We start from the raw sequence: 20229 nt of genomic DNA on the forward strand, positions 1-20229 counted from the left end.
AATTAATTTCATTAATTACAGACAAAGTTTTAGCGGCATTAACGCATGCGCATCATGTCAAGCCACATCTTCGTTATGACTGCAGACGGATGCATAGTGTAGTGTCCCCATGCTTTTATATCTTTATTCTGACATAAACACATCAACAGCAGTGCAATTCCAACACCATGTATGTATCTCCAACTCACAAACATGTCTGTAGTCAGCTCGTCCTGGGAAGCACACCTCCTCATTGCCACTAGACAGCGAGATGTATTCACTGGCACTCCGAAAATCAAAATTTAATGTAGCGGAGGCCACTTTGATATTCTTCACCTTTTATGTATTTATTAAACGCTTCAAAACTAGGGATGAGCGAGTACACCACTATGTGTATATGTATTTGTATCTGTTTACCCATCTAAATTATCTGTATCTGTACTTGTAGTGGGCAGGGTATAAATCTGAAGTGGCCGTGGTTTAACAGTAAATGGGTGGGGCTTAAATCAGTACATTATTTTAAGTCTGAAATTGACATGGATTGATCAGAAGTTGCTATGTTTATTGTTTATTATTCAGCTATATGTGTACTGTGTATGTGTGTAAGTGATCCGGAAGACTTTATTATTTAATTATCTTTTACTAATCTGTGAAGTTGGTGATTCATGCAAACATCCATTGATGGCAAACAGGGAAATCATCTGTCATCCTCGTTCACTGTAGTTTTCTCAAAAGCACCGCGTTCAGTACTACGAGCAAAGTTTTCCAACTGACTTTATATCACCAGCCAAATTGCAAGCAAGCAGATGAAAAAAAAAAAACACAGGCAGTGACCGACATAACACGAGCCATTTACAGCTCTGTCTTGTCAAATGCACCGTGTACATAACGAAACAAGTTTACCAAGTAACTTTAGATATGAGCTGAGCTGAGGAAAACCGAAAAAAAAAACGTCTGTATCGGAGGTAGTGACCAACGCGACACGGGCCGTTTTGAACTGATCGCATACTCAACGCATACGTAACGAAACAAGTCTACCAACTAACTTTAAATATTATACAAGCCGAAATAGAGCAAAATAAGATAATGTGAGCTGGAGTCGAGCCAAGCAAGCAGAGCGTCACTGTGTGTGAAAGAGCTCTGGCTGTAGCGAGTCTGTCTCGGGAGGGGTGGTCACTGTGTGTGATTGGCCACTCACAGAGTGTAAAGAGTGAATACATAAGAAGTTACCCAATGAGGATTTTCCTTCATCTCGATTACAGATAATGACGAGACGTACTCATTTCATGCTTGTACTCAAAACGCAAAAATGCATTATCCGTAACGGATGCTCGTCTAGAACGAGTATTGCCTCATCTGTAGTTAAAACCAAACAAGCGTAGTTGAGAGATGAAACGGCAGAAGATGTATTGATAAACCGTTGTTTTGTTTTTATCAATTTTTGTGTCTACAAAGTTGTCTGCAGTAGTGTGAAAAAGTGTTTGCCCCCTTCCTGACGTCTGATTTTTGCATGTTTGTCACGCTTAAATGTTTCGGATCATCAAACAAATTCAAATATTAGTCAATGACAACACAACTGAACACCAAATGCAGTTTTTAAATGGAACTTTTTATTATTAAGAGAGAAAAAAATCCAAACCTACATGGCCCTGTGTGGAAAAGGGATTGCCCCCTAAACCTAATAACTGGTTGGGCCACCCTTAGCAGCAACAACCGCAATCAAGCGTTTGTGATAACGTGCAATGAGTCTCTTACAGCGCTGTGGAGGAATTTTGGTCCACTCATCTTTGCAGAATTGTTGTAATTCAGCCACATTGGAAGGTTTTCCAGCATGAACCACCTTTTTAAGGTCATACCAAAATGTAGTTTTTAAATGAAACTTTTTATTATTAAGGGTGGGAAAAAAATCTAAACTTACTGTTAAAACATAACTTAACTGAGATTAATTGAGATCTATCAGTCTGGAAAAGGTTATAAAGCCATTTCTAAAGCTTTGGGACTCCAGCAAACCACAGGGATTGCCATTATCCATAAATGGCGGAAACATGGAGCACTGGTGAACCTTCTCAGGAGTGGCCGGCCAACCAAAATAACCCCAAGAGCGCAGCAACGACTCATCCATGAGGTCCAAAAAGACTCCACAACAACATCCAAAGAACTGCAAGCCTCACTTTTCTCAATTAAGGTCAGTGTTCATGACCCCTCCATAAGAAAGACACTTGGCAAAAACGGCCTTCATGGCAGAGTTCCAAAACGAAAACCACTGATGAACAAAAAGAACATTAAGGCTTGTCACAATTTTGCCAGAAAACATCTTGATGATCCCCAAGACCTTTGGGAAAATGGTCTGTCAACCAGACAAAAGTTGAACTTTTTGGAAAGTGTGTGTCCCATTACATCTGACGTAAAAGTAACGCCACATTTCAGAAAAAGAACAAAGAAAAACATACCAACAGTAAAATATGGTGGTGGTAGTGTGATGGTCTGGGGCTGTTTTGGTGCTTCAGGACCTGGAAAACTTGGTGTGACAAATGGAACCATGACTTCTGCTCTCTACCAAAAAATCCCAAAGGAGAATGTCCGGCCATCTCTTTGTGACCTCATGCTGAAACCAACTTGGGTTTTGCAGCAGGACAATCATCCAAAACACACCAGCAAGTCCACCTCTGACTGGCTAAAGGAAAACAAAATGAAGACTTTGGAGTGGCCTAGTCCAAGTCTTGACATGAATCGTATTGAGATGCTGCGGCATGACCTTAAAAAGGCGGTTCATGCTGGAAAACCCTCCAATGTGGCTGAATTACAGCAATTCTGCGAAGATAAGTGGGCCAAAATTCCTTCACAGCACTGTAAGAGACTCATTGCAGTGTTTATGTCTTTCTCTGCCTTAATAATAAAAAGTTTCATTTAAAAACTGCATTTTGTTTTCAGTTGTGTTGTCATTGACTAATACTTTAAATTTGTTTAAATTTATTTGATCCGAAACATTTAATTGTGACAAACATGCAAAAAAAAAAGAAAGAAAATTAGGAAGGGGACAAACACTTTTTCTCACCACTCTACATAGTTATTAGTATTGGCCCTAATTGTAATCTTATCTTGAGAATTTGCTGTGGGCCATTTAAAAAAATTGTTGCAGCTTGTAAATGGTGTCTTCACTTTTTACACCACCACTATGTTCAGTATTGTGCTGTCAATTTCTTCAACAGGTGATGAATCAACTATCAATTCTGCTGCGCGTTCATAATGAAACAAAAAAAATGCAGGATCACACGCTACTTCACTTCCTCACACCGATCACATTCACTTCCCTTTCCTCCCCAAGGTTATATCGGGCTGGTGAACCGCAGTCAGAAGGACATTGACGGGAAAAAGGATATACAGGCAGCCCTGATTGCGGAGAAGAACTTCTTCCTGTCCCACCCGGCTTACAGAGACATTTCCAACAGAATGGGCACGCCATATTTACAGAGAAGCCTCAACCAGGTGAAAGTAGTGCAGAGTGGTCCAGATGTAATTTTGTGTGAATTCTCGCTCAATGGTGTTTGTTTGCAGCAACTGACAAAGCACATCCGGGACAGTCTGCCTGTGCTGCACAGTCAACTGCAATGCCAGCTTGCGTCCATCAGTAAAGAAGTTGAAACGTATAAACTATATGATAGTGACGACGCCATTGGCAGGACTAAGACACTCATCAAGTCAGTCACTCACTCTACAAGTCTGTATTAAGTGTGTTTTTTTGCAGTAGGTCTCCCAATACTTCTTTGTCTTTGCAGGCTAGTGCAGCACCTGGCTGGCGATGTTCAGAAGCTCATCGAGGGCTCAGCAGACGAAGTAGACACCGTGAGCCTGTCAGGTGGTGCGAGGATCAACCGGATCTTCCATGAGCGCTTCCCATATGAACTCCTTAAGGTAAGTTTTTTGATTTGTGTAATAGTTGTAATAGTAATAGTAATAGTTTTTCATCATGTATCACTTTGCTGCATTTTGACTTAATCACTACTCACAAATCCCCACTGACGCCCCTTAATTTACTGTTTCCTCCAAAGGTTTTTAAAACTCCTCTTACAATGACAAATATTATGATGGTAGACAGATCATAATGAGCATGTGACATTTGTATCAGCACCCTTACTGGAAGTCATTCAAAACCAACAGGGTTCTTGCTTTAATTAGGACGACGATCCCTTAGGAGAGTTTGCATAAGCCTGTAGTGACTCATCCGACCTGCTTCAACCCCCTAGTAACCTGGGCCATCTTGGGTCAGCCAGGTTTTAGCGCGTTTGTGTGTTTCATCACTTCACAAAACGACAATTTTATTACCATATTACAGGCCTACCTCTTTCACGTGTGTATTATATCTTGCCTGTGTTGTTTGTGTGACAGATAAAGTGTGATGAAAGGAAGCTGCGGCAGGAGATCGCCTATGCCATCAGAAACATCCATGGTGTCAGGTGGCTGCATCCTTTATGTTGTTATCATTTCCTGACTTTGAATTGACTTTCCCCCTTTCCGGTCCGCTACAGGACAGGTCTGTTCACCCCCGACATGGCTTTTCAGGCCATTGTGAAGAAGCAGATCTCGCAGCTGAAAGTGCCATGTTTTGAATTTGTCGACATGGTCAGTAAAGAACTGGTGGCCACCGTTTATGAGTGCATCAATAAGGTATGCGTCAGCACAGGTACCACCATAGATCAAAAGGCCTTTCACAAGTGTTGACTGAATTAAACAGACTTCTCCCTAAAGCTCAGCTCCTTTCCCAAACTGCGGGATGAAATTGAGCGAATTGTCACAGCTGAAATTAGAGACCAAGAGAGCACATGCCGCCATCAGGTCAGTCACGCACTTTTGGGCTTGCACATTTGTTTTTCATTACTGGATAGCTTGACCTTTTTATTTATTTATTTCTATTTTTTACTGTTTTTCCTTCAACTTCATGTACTGTATATCTCCTCTTCTTCAGATCTCGCTGCTTATCGACATGCAGCTTGCTTACATTAATACCAAACATGAAGATTTTATTGGCTTTGCTCAGTGAGTAAACGCTCTTCCCGCATACAGTAGAAGTGCATTAAAAGCAGTAGAATAATAACATTTGTGTCTCTCAGTGCTCAGAACACATGCAACCGAAGTGATAACAAGAATGTTGCAGGCAGTGGAGCACAACAGGTGAGAATTCAGTTAACATGTCTGTTTACAACAATAGAGTTGCATGTTTTGATGTGACACTCAGCAGTTGTCCGCAGGATATTTTTTCAATTTAAGGATCGAGCTTTTCTGCCCTCTTACCTTTCCCCTCCACCCTTCAGTGCCGTTAATGGCCCACACATGCACAATTAATGCGCCTCCATTGCTGCACATGAATGAAAGACTCTGCTTTTACTGAAGTGTTTCCAATGACGATGATTTGTTCTTGGCATATTACAGCGAGTAGCGCATTCCACTTGCTGCTTTTAAAGCCAGAACCTTTGTCTCTTTAGAGATGTCGTCACCTTTGGTTAAATGTTATATGATCAGAATCATGAGGCACAAGTGTTGATATGAGCAGGCATGTTATTTTTTTGTGTTTCCCTCCAGGGTGTGGCCCGTCCCTCGAGTCTAATAGTAGGATACCTATCTCTTTAAGCCTCTACTGGACATATGTGTGCACAGGATTCTGGGCCAGCATGACGGTTGCACTGGTGCACACTCACAAAAATGGCTTGTGCGGCTTCATTAATTGTGCTTTTTTGTTGTTGTATGTGTACGCTACTAACATTGACCTTTCTTCCCCACTTTAGTTCTTCATTCCATCTATTCATCATCTCCTCTTGCCTCTTCTGACTTTAGTTTGTGTTAAGCTCCACAATCTGTCCTTGGAAATTGCTGGTCTGATCTTTTTATCCTGTCAGTTTTCACAACTTTTGCTCTATGTTTACCAGTAGGGTCCTTTGCCACGAACAACCTGTTTTACCACCTCATAGTCCACAAAATTTCTCTTCTAAGTACTTTACGTTTGCTTCTCATGCAGGTTATACACAAAGGCTGGCTCACCGTCACCAACATTAGCATCATTGCCAAGGACTACTGGTTCGTTCTCACTGCTGAGAGCCTCTGCTGGTTCAAGGATGATGAGGTGAGACCTTCGCACTTGTGTACGTCTAATAAAAGTAAATAAATAAAAACAACAGCAGTCGTACATCAAATACATTTTTATTAAAACAGCTCAGCTCAAAACACATTGCATGCCACACGATATAGTGCAGTGGAGATACAGTATGCCCCATCACCTGTTGCCAGGCACATTTCGGTGGATGGAAGCGGACGGTCCTGGTGTCAGTGGGGTTGCCATCTGTCTGCCTGTCTGTGCCTGCTGTACAGGAGCAGAAGGTCTGCACAGCAAGTGTAGACAGGCAGACACACCACAACAGTCTGGTCACAGCTGACGTCATGGGAAGATGTGCAGGACAAAAAAAGGCACCTCGTAATGTTAACATTTGTGATGCTTGGTTGAGAGATATGATAGTTAAGAGTGCACGCTTGGCTATACTTCAATTATGGAACCTTGCCTTTTGCATTAGCAAAACCTGTGTAATCCTTCCTCTGCCACCTGGTCCTGCCACTTGCATCCCCCTCACTCAATACTCCTCCCCTTTTGGTCTCAACCTTCCATTCACTCTTCCCTTACTCCCCCTCTTTTTCCTTCTCTGGGATTTCAGGCATTTGGAATGGCTCACTTTGACACAGCTGGAGTTGCCCCAATCCAAACAAAGACCAGCAAACACTCGCGCACACACAGAGGACATACTTGTGTATACAGTATACAGTACACATGCACAGCCTGATGTAAACAAATTGGCATGCAAATAGCGCAGAAAAACATACACTCTTTTTGGACGCACACATGGTTGCTTTTGAGATAAACACTGAACATTCCCAGACGCAGCAGCCCCGGGCATGCTCATTGTATACACACACACACACACTCATAAAACACACACTGAGTGCTTGTCATCTCCTTACTTAGTGTTTACAACTTTAACATAGGTGAGCGTGTAAGCGTTTAAAGATGGTGTCACCGTGCATCCCTAGATAGGGTTTATCTGGGTTCAGCGAATGGGAGGCTAGAACACGTTTTCAGTCATCCACTTTATTGCTGTGGATCAGATCTGGCATTTCCAAATTTGTGTGTGTGAGTGTGTGTGTGTCTGCGCGCGCGCGCGGCCCTATGTGCATGCATACAAGCCAAGCGTCTGCTTCTTCTCTCGCTACTCTCACATTTCCGCCCACACTACCTCCACAGACATTTTTCCTTCTTCCTCTAGTTGCCTCCCCGCCTAACTTCTTTGATTTTATGTTCTATTTCTTTACCTCCCTTTTCCTCCCCCTTTCTCTCTCTTTCTCTCTGTGGTTGGCAGTTTCCCTGGGACTTTGCACATTCCTGGCTGGAAAATGTGAAACGTTGTCCAAACACCAACTTCCAAGAGCTTGCCCAGAGAAATCCCACATGACTGTTTCTCCCCCTCCTTTTCCTACCTTTTCCATCCCTTGTTTCGCCACACTCCATGCCTTTTTTTCCTGGATTACAACCCATTTCTCTCATCCCGTATCGCAGCGACCACACTTATCTCTACTGTGCACTGAGCAGACAGACATTCCTTCACCCTCCTCAGCTGCCAGGCCTCCTGCAGCCCCTCTTGAGGATAAACAGATGTCTAACTAATGCATACACTTAATCTACACACCTCTGTGTGAACATATGTATAGGTGTGTATGTGAGGCCTGCTTCATATATCACATCCATTAAGACACTGCTTCAGACACAGCAGTCCTGATGTATGATACCGCGCCACGACTCTGACACCACCAGATTTAAGACACACACACACCCATGTGAGTATGTCCAAAAGCAGAGCCAAGATGTCTGCAACCACAAGTGCTCATTATGTAGCCATGCACAAACACCAAACACCCAATATGGGAGGTGGAATTTCTACAGTGCATTAAATAAATCTACTCAAAAGAGACATTTTTCACAGATTTACCAGTCAATCAGCAGCATCTAATTGCAGTAATTAAAAGCTGCTGTATAAGTTGGCCTATGCAAAAGTGCGTTCTTGAGCAGAGCAGAGCACATGCACGCTCTCAGGGAACCCCATTTATCTCGAAGCATTTCCGTGCACAGTCTAACCAATGTGCAGACTACTGTACACCACCAAGATCCTGAACAGGTAGTCTGAACACTGGGATGACGGAGCAGGAGCCTTCTCTCTCTCGACTGCCTGTGTGGCATGATTCCACTTGGCAAAAAAAAAAAAAAACCCGGCAAAAAAGTTTTTCTCTCCTATCTTGTCCCCTCTCTCTGTGCATCGGGCGTCCACTCCTCGGGATGTTGCTTCGACTGCGTCCTGGGATAGTATCCAGTCTTGACGTGGCGCATTGACTCATTGGGCTCACGGGTCCTGCCTGTGAGCTCAGGAAGCCATAAGGAAATGGAGAAAGGGAGAGCGAGCATTAGGGAGGAAGCGAGCAGCCATATATGGCTTGACCGGGATCAACTTTTGGACTTTTCCAGTCTTCCTCGACCCGTTTTCCGCATCTCCTCCTGCAAAATTAACCTCTCTCTCTCCCTCTCTACCCTTCCCCTTCCTCATCTCTACTTTCTGCCTCTCGGAGCACCCTATACTCTATCCAGTCTCCTCCCCCCTCTCGTCTAAAACGATCCCAGATGTTGCTGTATGAGCACCAATCGTTTTCTGTCATTTTTTTTGTGTGCTCGGCCTCTGTTACAGGAAGTGGGCCCCTTTTTGAGGGGAAAAAAGGAAAGCGCGACAGAGGAAGAGAGTCGTAGGGTTCAGGGGAGCACAGGGAGAGGGAAGGCCAGATTGTTCAACCGGTGCATCTTGTGCGCACACACACACGCAGACACACTAGTTTCAAGAAAATGTTTGCAAGACATACTTTTCTTTTCCGTGTTAGTCACACTTCCTCCAAGACTACCTCATCAACAGCTGTACCTTCTAGCAGCCTTATGGAAGCCCCCCTTTTTTCCCCTGAAGGTTACAGAAGAGAGATGAGGGGGTGGAGGGTGGGCTTCACTCTTGGAGAAATGTTGTGTTGAAGCCTGAATCTGAGTAATCACTTTCACATGTGGAACCGACCTTTTTTTTTTAATTTTTCCCCCACTTCTGTCATTCTCTGCCAGCTTGGGCTCTTGCGTTCCTTGCCTCCACACTTAAACTGTCATGCAAATGTCCTTGGATGTGATGATCGACATGCCCATACCAGTGCCCCCATACCAGTTAGTTGGTGGGCTTCTGCATCTCACACACACACACCTCCCTCCATACAGCTGGCTGCCTACTTCTTCAGGACGCAGCCTGTAAAATGTTTAGTACCAGACATGTGACTGTATTACTACTAGGCCCAAGAGTACAGTTTTTTTTGTTAAAATCAAAAAAGCACCTGTATCATATTTTAACCACACATACCACTGTCAACTTTTATCTTCATCTTTTTATTTTTTCCACTCTCCAGGAGACTGAGAAGAGGTACATGCTTCGTCTGGACAACCTGAAGCTCCGTGATGTGGACAAGGGCTTCATGTCCAGCAAATTTGCCTTCGCACTCTTCAATACCGAGTCAAGGTCTGTGCATAAAGGCCTGTGAGTGTGTGAGTCAGCAAGAGCAGGCGGGTTGGAGTTTGTGTTCCTGTCACCTGCTTTGCTGTTCTGGTGCATGTTTAAGGGGAGGAAAAACATGGGAAGATGCATTTTATGCCCTTGCTGTGACCTGGCCCACTCTGCTGATAAGATATCCAGTCGGTACCAGCGGCGGCGGTTTTATTGTCTCCATGTATATGGCAGACAGCGGACCGCACTGATTTGTTGCCTTAAAGTGTGTGAAACAGATGGAGTGAACATAAGAGAGGGGGAAAGAGAGTGTAATTGGAGCTGATTAGGCCCAGCGCATGTGTGTTGTGTTTATTATGCTACGTTCACACACACACATTCGCTTCCACATGCAGGTTCTGTGTGTGTGTGGACCACAGCATACCGATGGCAGGCTCATTAAGCAGCTAATCAAAGCCAGAGTGCTTGGATCAGAGATGAGGCGGCTCTTGTTTGGAAAGAATTGCTCGACTCGCCACAGAAAAAAAGAAGCGAGAAGAAGAAGAACGGGAAAGGAGATGTGGGGAGGACCAAAGCATATCAGCGGCATCAGCCAGGAATGTGTCAAAATCTGTCCTCTGACTCTGAACCCCCACCACTAGCACCACCCCACCTTTTCCTCTGCGGACTTCTTTCTTCTTCTCTATTTTCACTAATCAGAAAAATGCCTTTTACTCTCAAGCAGCAGGGTTACTTCCAGATGTGTAAAAATAACTCCACAAGAGAAGATATAGTTAGGATGTGTGATAAATCTGCACGGAGAACACTTTTTACTGTGCACTCCAGTCTCGGTGCGCACATGTGTCCTGGTTGTAGAGTAATAGCACTTGAATATTGTCATTCTTGGCCTGCTGCCCTGACTGCTAGCCACCACACCCTGAATTATTAGCCTCACCCAGTGTTAGCTCCAGCCTCTTTGTTGATCTCCCCTCATAGCTCTCTCTCTCTGGTGTTCGCTGAATTTGTCTCATACACGCTCAAAGATTTCACATATTTGAGGTTGTGAGTGTGAGACGGGAACAGCAAGAGGAGGGAAGAAACAACTGAGCGATTAAACAAAAATGTCTTACAGATGGGACGCAGATTGCTTTTTTTTTCTGGTTGAGTTGATTCCACAGCCAAAGCACTTCCATGATGATGATGATGATGATGATCATGATGTAGACGCAGAGACATTAAAATGCAAGCAAACAAGGAAAAGGAGGCAGCAAGGAAAAGCAACTGCTGACGGACGATGACTTTTGACATCAGCTATCTACCTCCTGCTCCTGACTTGTGTGTCATTCAAAATCAATAGGATTACTACTTGCCAATTATCCCACAATTATAGCCTTAAAGTTTAGTTGAGGCTTGCAGCCGCGAGAGCACTCATAAGAGGGCTATGCGGTCACAGTGGACCCAGGCCAAGCTTCATGGAGTCCTGGAGCTTTGCAGGGACTATAAATTATAACACAAATTATCTTTTAATTACATAAATATCTGTGGGCCTGATGAAGAATGGGGGGGGGGGGTCTTGTCTGCATCTTTTGCACTGGTTTCCAAATAACAGCCAATGAATGAGATGATAGGGTTAGTATCAGCTGTTTAATTTGCTGCAGTTCTTATCTGTAATACACAATATCTCACATTTCAGCAACTGTTTTATTACAGTGAATATTCTCAATGGACAATGTACTTTAGAGTACATTCAGTGTACAGCTTGTATGGTGATATAGATTTACTATCCACTTAAAATGACTCAACACGGGACTGTTACAGTCTAAATAGCTGGCAACACAAGTGAGTAGCAAGATAATTGTGTCCTGCCTACAGTCAAGCATGGTGGAGGTAGCGCCATGGTCTGGGGCTGCATGAGTGATGCCGGCACTGGGGAGCTGGGGCTCACAAAGTGGAAACATGAATTGCAACAATCTAAAGACCCTTCCTTGGGAAACTGGGCCAAATGGAAGTTTTCTAACCTCATAAGGTGCCCGAACACACCTCCAAGGTGACAAGTGTCTTGTTGAGGAAGGTGAAGGTGAAGGTGATGGAGTGGCCAAGTATGTCTCTTCCAGACCTGAACCCAATTGAGCACCTGTGGAGCATTCTCAAGCATAAAAGCATAAGGAAGGATAGCAGGGGAGTGCAAGTTGTCTAACATCCACCGGCTCCACCATTAGTGTCATAATGCAGAAGTAGAAGATAACTCATTTAGCGACAGCAATTCCATGCCCAAGAGGATTAAGGTTTATTTTCAGTAGACAAATGGACAAGGCCATTAAAGCTGTACAGTGGCTACCATAAAGTAGTATGTCCAAGTTTAATTCCCATAGTATTGTCCCTTCACCCAGAGGCTGGCTCACCGTTTGTTGAAGTTCATTCCTTTGGGGGTTTTTAAGGAAATGTTCAAATTGTCCACAACCTCTCAATAAGATGAGGTATTAAGATTTAGGTGTAGATTAAGAGGTCCAATACTTTTGGCAATATTGTGTCAATCATATATAGGACGTTATACATAATAGTAATGTTATTTATTGTATGAACTTACAGGAATGTCTACAAGGAACACAAATTCCTGGAGCTGTCCTGTAACAGTCAGGAGGAGCTGGACAGCTGGAAGTCCTCAATGCTTCGGGCCGGCATCTACCCCGAGGAGGTCGCAGTGAGCACCGTGACCCCCTGTTGTCAAAACCCTCTCGTGACCCCATACCTCCACCCCTATACCCTTGAGCTCCATGCACACTTTGCCTTTGCACCCCCCCCATTTACTTCTCCTCTGCAAAAATCCCCACCCCTTCCATCTTGCGCTGTCGTTCGCTCCTCGGCGTAGCATTCTTGCCCTCTGATGTCACTGCAATGTGTGTGTGTGTGTGTGTGTGTGTGTGTGTTCTAGTCTGGTTCTAATCAGCAGATCCGTGTCTTTTCACCCCCTTTTTTCCTTCCCCCTGCCCACTCCCCCATATGCCGCCCCTCCATTTTGCTCTCTTTATCCCCGCTAATGGTGATCTAGTCCTCCCATCAGTGTGACAGATTGTACACAACTTTTGTGTGTGTGTGCGCGTGTGTGTGTGTCCCCTCCAGGTCCATACGCTGGATAATGCGGTGTCACAGAACTTCACCGACCCTCAGCTGGAGCGCCAGGTGGAAACCATTCGCAACCTGGTGGAATCTTACATGAGCATTATCCATAAGACAGTCAAGGACTTGATGCCCAAGGCCGTCATGCACCTGATGATCAACAGCGTACGCCGTGCACATCATACACACTCATTTGAACCCAAACCTCCATCTTCATCATGTGTCTGCTGAGTCACCTCATTTCTCATTTCAGTGGTCAACAGATTAACTTGTATTCTTTGATATTTATTTGGCTTTCTGTGTGCCTTTTTTTTTTTTTGCAAAAATGGGGAGCAGCCCCAACAGGGTGTTTTAAAACAATACACAGCGGACGTTTAGCATGTTGGCCACACAGTCAGGAGATCGGGAAGATCTGTGTTCGAATCTCCGTTTGGGCGTCTCTGTGTTGAGTTTGCATGTTCTCCCCGTGCGTGCGTAGGTTTTCTCCGGGTACTCCGGTTTCCTCTCACATTCCAAAAATATGCATGTTAGGTTAATTGGAGACTCTAAATTGCCCAAAGGTGTTTATGTGGGTGAGAATGGTTGTTTGTCGATATGTGCCTGCATTTGGCTTGTGACCAGTCCAGGTTGTACGCTGCCTCTCACCCAAAGTCAGCTGGGGGCAGCATAACCCCGCGGCTGGACACAGCAGAAGTTATGCAAAGTAATCAGACTCGAATTCAAAGAAATCAGACTCTTTTTAACCTGTTTTTATACTCAAGTAGCGACTTATGTCCGGTACATTTTTACATTACGCTGTCGCCACTGAAGTTAAAATTGTGAGTGTTTTAGTAATTGTGTATCAGCTGTTATTTCTTTCAAGCTGGTGCACCTCCAATGAGGTCATCTGACCTGCATCACACTTTGAAAACCCAGGACTTAAAACATTGCGTCAGTAATGGTTTTATGATGGCAACAGATTACCGTAAATTCCGGTGTATAAGCCGCAGCCGCAAAATTTTGAGAAAAAAACTGATTTGTACATATGTAAACTGCACCGGACTATAAGCCGCACATGTCCACGTCAAAAAATGGCATATTATGGCACGCACGAGTCCGTGAGGACCAGGCATCTTTTTATTTGACAGGAGCAAATCATTAGCGATGAAAACCTGTCGACGAGCTTGTCAACTCACTGGAAATTGCATGAGGTCATCACTCAATATAAAAGTCTGTGTCACGGTGTCCTCTTAAAAGGCTAAAATCCGTAGTAGTGTCAGATGATACCGTGAGTCAGACAATGGGGGCGGCATGGCTCAGGTGGTAGAGTGGTCGTCTCCCAACCTGAAGGTTGCGGGTTTGTTCCTCCATCCTCCCGTGATCGTGTTGAAAAGTGTCCTTGGGCAATATACTGAACCCCCAGTTGCTCGTGATGCTGTGTCATCAGTTGGTAAATGTGCTAGCAGTGCTTTGAGTGCCTTGGAGGCGGAAATGTGCTATACAAGTGAAAGACAATTTATTATTTATATTGTTGTACTGTTATATATAATGACCTCCTGCGATTTCCAGTGGGTTGACAAGCTCGTCGTGAGTGCACTTGTGATTGGCTCCTGCCAAAGAAAGAGCCACCGTTTCCTCACTGACTCATGAGCGGCACACTATTTAAACGATTACTGTAGTAGTAGTTCTAAAGTAAGGGAGATGTCATGAGATTAGAACTTAGCTATAAATTAGCCACACTGCTGTATAAGCCGCATGGTTCAAAGTTTAAGAAAAAAGTAGCCGCTTGTACACCGGAGAAATTACGGTAATTCCATTATCATTAAACAATAGCAAATTGGAGGGCTCTGTATTTGACCTTAGAGGTTCCACAGATTCTGATTATTTTTCCAGTGGCTCCAAAAAGAAAAATAGTACAAAATCATATTTTCAACGGCCATTTATAAGAAGTGCCGTAAACCATGGTGAAATATCAGCTGACAAGAGTATAACATGTTTGACTTGTGGCATCTGTTTATAATCCCTCTGGCTAGGTGAAAGAGTTCATTAGCTCGGAGCTCCTGGCCCAGCTCTACGCTGTGGGAGACTGCTCGGCGCTGATGGATGAGTCACCCGAGCAGCGGCAGTGTCGGGAGAAAGTGCTCGGTATACACGCAGCCCTGCAAGCGGCGCTCACCATCATCGGGGAACTTTCCACCTCGAACCACTCCACCCCCTTGAACCACTCTCAATCTTGGATGCAGCCCTGCAGGTACGCACCATCCTGCGCAAATATCACGATAAGACTGCAGTATCACCCCCCTCTCCACCACGCAGCACAACGTACCCTAAAAAGGTGACTGCCAGCAAGTCTCGAACCCGTGGCCGCGCCCCACCTGTTCCCGCTCATGCTGACCCGTCCGGCCGCGGCCCAGCTTGTGTGCCCAGGTAGAAGCCGCGTGGGCTTATGGGTGCACGCCGCTGTTATTTGAGCTGGGCGGGGGTCTGCTACAAAATGTGTTTCTCATATTGGCTGTTGGAGCAGACTGGACCCCTTTCTGTCTCTCTCTCTCTCTGCATGTGTTCTGCTGGAGACAGAGACAACAGGTCTGTCAAGCTGTCGTCTTTCGCTCTCTGCCCCCCACCCCACACTCCCGCGCGTTTTATTGCCGTCCCTCCACGATTTCCCTCATGCAATGGCCGTTATTTTTCTTCCCTCCCTCTCTCCTCTTTGTCTTGTACATTTCTTCACTCTGGTTCCTCCCCTGCTTTTGGCCTGTCTCTCCCTTTTCGCCCTGTCTCATTTCCTCTGTGCTCTCCAATGGTTTTTAGGTTCTTTCCCGCTCACGGTCCACCTCTTTTCCTGTCCCCCTTACCTTATCCATCTTCTTACCCTATAGATGCAGACTTCAAATATATGCAGTACTTGCAACACTTGACAAATAAAATGACATATGAAAATAGATGTTTTCTAATAATAATCACCCCCCCCCCTCCTCCCAACTCTGCCAAGCCCTCTCAATCAATAGCCTGCCTTGCTTCTTGCTGGTCGACCTGAAATCAAGCAGAGTGGGCCTCTCACGTCTGCTTAGTTGCATATTAAAAATGATGCATGTAATTGTTTTAATCAAACCAAGCAAACATAGCACAACACAAACTCATAATGTGCACAGTGCATTTCAGAGTGCATTCAGTAAGAAAACAAAACCAACGAATTTGACATTTTATTACTATCTCTCTGCATGAACAAACATAACTACACATATACTGTAAAGGTCATTACAATGTGACTGACCAAGAAAAAAAGACCCACACCTGACTCCATATAAGCACTGCGTTTCCTGTCCCTTTTTCTCTGTGTACTAAAATGCAGCTGTTGATTTTAACAGTATGTTATTTATGCTATGCTAATTCAACACAAGATGCTGTTTAGTTTTTTATCATTGATTCTGATCATTGTCCCCAGGAGGCCCGCTCCAGCCATCCCAGCAAACACCAAATAGGAGGGCATGGCACTGACCCATCTGCCTCCCCTCGCCTCACCCACCAGCAGTCGTGAGCTTGTTTTGTTCATTCTAGCTTTGGCCGCAGTGGCAGGAATGTGCTCGGCTGTTTGCTGACTTTCCTCAAGTGCCAGTGTAAATATAATTAACAGCTATTCTATAAAACACTATTTTTTAAATCTTTTTTTTAAATAAAGAGGGTGTTTTATTTTTGAATAACGTTCATCTTTAATTTGGAACAATTTGAATTACAGCTGTGGTGAATTTGGGGCCTTCTGCAAAATTACAACTGCCAAACAATTAGCAAACCTTATGACTTTAAAATATATATCAAGATCAGTTGTTAGATTGCTGTTATACACTGACCGGGTACAACATTAGGTACACATATGCAATACAAAAAAATGTGTCCGCCTGATAAATGGACTCGGACGTTTCAATATAAAAATATCTTTGTAAAGGCTGGGTTTTGATACAGCTCATGTATTGGATGCCGCCTAATTGTGAAAGTGTACCAAATGTTGTGGCCGGTGAGTGTATATAAAATGTATAGCTTCTGACTGTATTAAAAACAAATACACACACAAGCAGGCAGACAGAATAAGTATTTTATTTAAGTATTGCAATGAGTGGTGTTCCATTAAATTTATATGGCAGGAGCGTGCTGCCCTCTACAGGTCAAAACGTTTAGCGTCAAAAACAATGACGAAATACTGATGCTACAAGTTACAGGACGCTCGTAACGTCTTTGCAAACAGGTTTTCCCCATGTTAATAGTGAAAACAAATAAGCAGAGCAAATTATAGTAACCCTGTGTTTTATTACACAATTTACATAATTTTTTAAACCCTAAAATCCATGAATTGTATTAAAAATCTTGAGGTGACATTGATGCCACTGCAGTATTGTAATTAAAGCCATTACAGTCAACACTACAAACACTGTTAACCTTATATTTGATTTAAAAACATGCACAGAATCATTGGGTCCTGTCAACACCTTTCATTAACTGTTGAGGTAAAATTTTTAAATAGCAGCTACAACCAACAAAAAACTGCAGGTAAATAACAGGTTGTCCAAAAGTGGACCATTTTTTTAAAAAGGGGTTCTGCTGCTAAAATAATGTAATGTGGATTGACAAATGTATCAAATTAATGGTACACCTGCACAATCTAATGAGATCCAATACAAAAATTCTGCCTTCAAATAAAGTAATGTTTATTATTGTGATTGGCTATTTGTAATACTTGATATACCATTTAGCTATGCAGTGCATTTCTATAGCAGTATGAGTCAAAACACCATTATCTTTAAGTGATGTGTTGGCTCATTAGATAGTGCCGGTGTGCCTAATGAAGTGTCCAGTGCATCTACTTTATGTGCTTCACTCAGGTTTTCAGTGAAGGAAGCAGCTGAGGTCCTCGTGGATCTCCGCCTCGTCCCAGGGTCCGTGGATGTTGTCTTTGTGCCTCTGCAGCCACAATAGCAGTGCGGGGCAAAGCAGCGTCACGCTCAGAACTGCCAGGGCCAAGAGCACGGCCCCGCCGGGCGACTGCAACGCCAGGCCACTCGCACCCGCCACACAAACCCCGGCGCACGCGCTGGTGAAGTGGCATGGGGCATTGTCCCTCATCCTCATCAGCAGGCACGGCCACAGGGCAAAGATCAGCAGAGCGCAGCTGAGCATGGCGAAGGTGTGGAGGGCCCCTGGGAGCCTGGAGGCCAGGCAGACAGACGCAAAAAGCGCCGCGTTCAAAGACAAGCTGCCAGGCGGGGAGGGATGGGCGTAAGGGAACGACACCAGGTGGGCCAGCAGCATGACTGCCGACATGGCATACACCGTGTCTGTACTCACTGACTCAGTTAGGGTCTTTAGCACAGGTGAGAAGCCAAAAGTGAAGGAAAGGAAGATAGTGGCACTCTGTAAGTCAGCGAGACGAGTCCGGGTCTTGCACTCCAGCTGGGATGTGAGGACTTGGTACAGTCCGTAGCCCAGCAGGGCACTTGCCAGGCTGGTTCCAAGTAGTCTCTCTGGGGACAGCAGGCCCTGAAAGCCATTGCACATGAGAGAAAAATGTGTTAACTTTGTTGTCATTGTGCAGGTGCACAGACAATGAAATGCATTTAGCATGTTACCATAAATGCAAACTTATTTATAATTTAAGAGAACAGCAACAGGAGATCAAGGTTATCTGTTAGACATGCTTGTGTGGCTTTTATAGGGCTTCCTCTCACATCTCAAACACGCATGGAAGGCTAAGTGGAGGCTTGTCCATATCCATGGGTGTGAATGTGAGTGTGTCTACATGCGCCCTATGACTGGCTGGCGAGCAGTCCAGGGTGTGCCCCACCTCTCACCCAAACGGTCAGCTCGCATAGGCTCCAGCCCATGACGCTAATGAAGACAAGCAATACAGATAATGGATATGATGCAAAGCACATAGTAAATGCAAATTAAGACTATTCACTGCAAAAGGAGACTAGTGTATGCAAAAAAACGAGCAATGAGTAGCCAAAAGGCACTATCAGTGACAGCATTCCGGGGTTTTCCAATACAGTGTGCTTTACCTGCTCCATGTAGAGCCAGAGAGTGATGAAAATGGCCACGCAGGACAGCTGCTGCCCCACCAGGGCGGCCTCTCTCACCACGGCCCAGTATTGGTACTGACGGATGCCTTCGTTCCTCCGTAACTCCTCCAAGAACCTGCGGTCCACGTAATTGTCCGGGTAGGGCTGGCGCTCCCACAACACCTTTCTCCAGGGCACGGCTGGACCAGGGTAGCTGTCTGGCCCCATCACTCTGAGCCCCGACACAAAATTAAAACAAAAAAAACATGTTACAGTAGTAGTATGCAAGGGCTTTTTTGTTACTTTATTGTTAACTATTTTAATCTACTGTCTATCTGTAAATATTTACACAACATCGCGAGTTAAATCGCACTTCCGGTTTGATTCCTTGGTCAAACCACAAAGTGAACATGTATCTGTGTTATTGCATTTTCTAGTATTATTTATAGATTAAATAACTAATAATCAAGTGAACGATCAAGGATTAATAACATCTTACCTGAGGAGAACGTTTTTGAGCGCCAATGCTACTCTGACAGCATGGTTGATTTCCGAAGTGAAGGTAGTCTGTTGGTACGCGGTACAGCTGACAGCGCTCCCTGGCTGTTGGCGTGTAGACAAATGCTCTCTAGTCAACAATCAACAGCTAACAGCAACCCTCCAGTTTTCCCCGAGAATCGACCCTGATTCGCCTTCCTTTCCCGACCCACCCCTTCTTTTATAACAGTTTGTCGTATTTCATTTAAAAAAATCGCTTCTGCCAGAGCAGCACAGTCCACGCGACAACACTCGAGCGAAATAAATCCGGTAGCTGGTAAAACTTAAGCCTTCAAAATAAAGCACACCACACGGTTACACCACTGAACTCTATAACTGGAATGCTCCCGATCGCTTGCTGCGCATTGGAGGCTTGAAGCCACCGGAAGTTTAGAAGTCGCCATGTTGTTTCACCCAAAACAAGAAAGCCTCGGAACTAAGAGGAGTTCGAGATGCCGTCTTGTGCTGCTATTAATTACACAAATCGTGATACTCGTGAAAATCACGAGAAGGGACTTACATTTCACAGGTAGGTTAAGTCCTAAGAAATAATAAAAAATCGTTTAAAAAAATAGATACTTTAAATCTGTAAGCATCTTTTCATCTAAGTAGTTGTAAATTACCCCTTATTCTCCTTTAGATTTCCACACTGCAATGCTCAACTTCTAAAGCAATGGGTAGCATATATGCGGAGAGACAGGTGGATTCCTGCAGCCAGATCGCAACTCTGTTGTAGTCATTTCACCGAGGAGAACTTCGACAGGACCGGCCAGACTGTTAGATTGCGACAAAATGCAGTTCCAACAATATTTGACTTAACCTGATCATCTTCTAAAGGTATGCGTTGCATTTAACTTTGATGCTACGTAGATCCTTTTCATAACAAATACTTTGTGAACACTGAAATTGAGTTTTTATGCATTGTAATTTCACAAAATAGAGGTAGGAAAAAACTTAAACTGTAGGGAAATTTTGAC

General features: G+C 44.3%; 2 protein-coding genes across 8 annotated transcripts in view; one reads left to right on the plus strand and one right to left on the minus strand.

The window, feature by feature from the left end:
* dnm3a (dynamin 3a) overlaps positions 1–20229 on the plus strand; it is a 30180-nt gene that overhangs the window by 5152 nt on the left and 4799 nt on the right. The window contains exons 7-22 of one of the 4 annotated variants that reach the window (XM_054790869.1): positions 3305–3465; positions 3535–3677; positions 3756–3891; positions 4366–4433; positions 4506–4644; positions 4726–4812; positions 4943–5013; positions 5088–5148; positions 5557–5583; positions 5990–6094; positions 9496–9605; positions 12159–12270; positions 12690–12851; positions 14699–14916; positions 14982–15092; positions 16111–20089. In XM_054790869.1, coding sequence (XP_054646844.1) covers positions 3305–3465; positions 3535–3677; positions 3756–3891; positions 4366–4433; positions 4506–4644; positions 4726–4812; positions 4943–5013; positions 5088–5148; positions 5557–5583; positions 5990–6094; positions 9496–9605; positions 12159–12270; positions 12690–12851; positions 14699–14916; positions 14982–15092; positions 16111–16147 — 1748 coding nt within the window. In that variant the 3' untranslated portion in view covers positions 16148–20089. The remainder of the gene's footprint in view (positions 1–3304; positions 3466–3534; positions 3678–3755; positions 3892–4365; positions 4434–4505; positions 4645–4725; positions 4813–4942; positions 5014–5087; positions 5149–5556; positions 5584–5989; positions 6095–9495; positions 9606–12158; positions 12271–12689; positions 12852–14698; positions 14917–14981; positions 15093–16110; positions 20090–20229) is intronic. The other 3 variants (XM_054790870.1, XM_054790873.1, XM_054790872.1) reach the window with 3 other exon arrangements.
* On the minus strand, positions 15973–19850 carry pigc (phosphatidylinositol glycan anchor biosynthesis, class C). Of its 4 annotated transcripts, none has more exons than XM_054790879.1 (4): positions 19215–19850; positions 18716–18947; positions 18003–18194; positions 15973–17910 (listed from the first exon to the last, which is right to left on the minus strand). In XM_054790879.1, exons 2-4 carry the CDS (start codon positions 18941–18943, stop codon positions 17536–17538), a joined length of 795 nt encoding a protein of 264 aa, XP_054646854.1. In that variant the 5' UTR covers positions 18944–18947; positions 19215–19850; the 3' UTR covers positions 15973–17535. The 4 variants fall into 4 exon arrangements, with proteins under 4 accessions (XP_054646854.1, XP_054646853.1, XP_054646855.1 ...); XM_054790880.1 differs by having other exon boundaries at positions 15974–17862; positions 19215–19845; XM_054790877.1 differs by having other exon boundaries at positions 15975–18194; positions 19215–19840.

The sequence above is a fragment of the Dunckerocampus dactyliophorus genome, chromosome 10, assembly GCF_027744805.1.
Source record: "Dunckerocampus dactyliophorus isolate RoL2022-P2 chromosome 10, RoL_Ddac_1.1, whole genome shotgun sequence".
NCBI lineage: Eukaryota > Metazoa > Chordata > Actinopteri > Syngnathiformes > Syngnathidae > Dunckerocampus > Dunckerocampus dactyliophorus.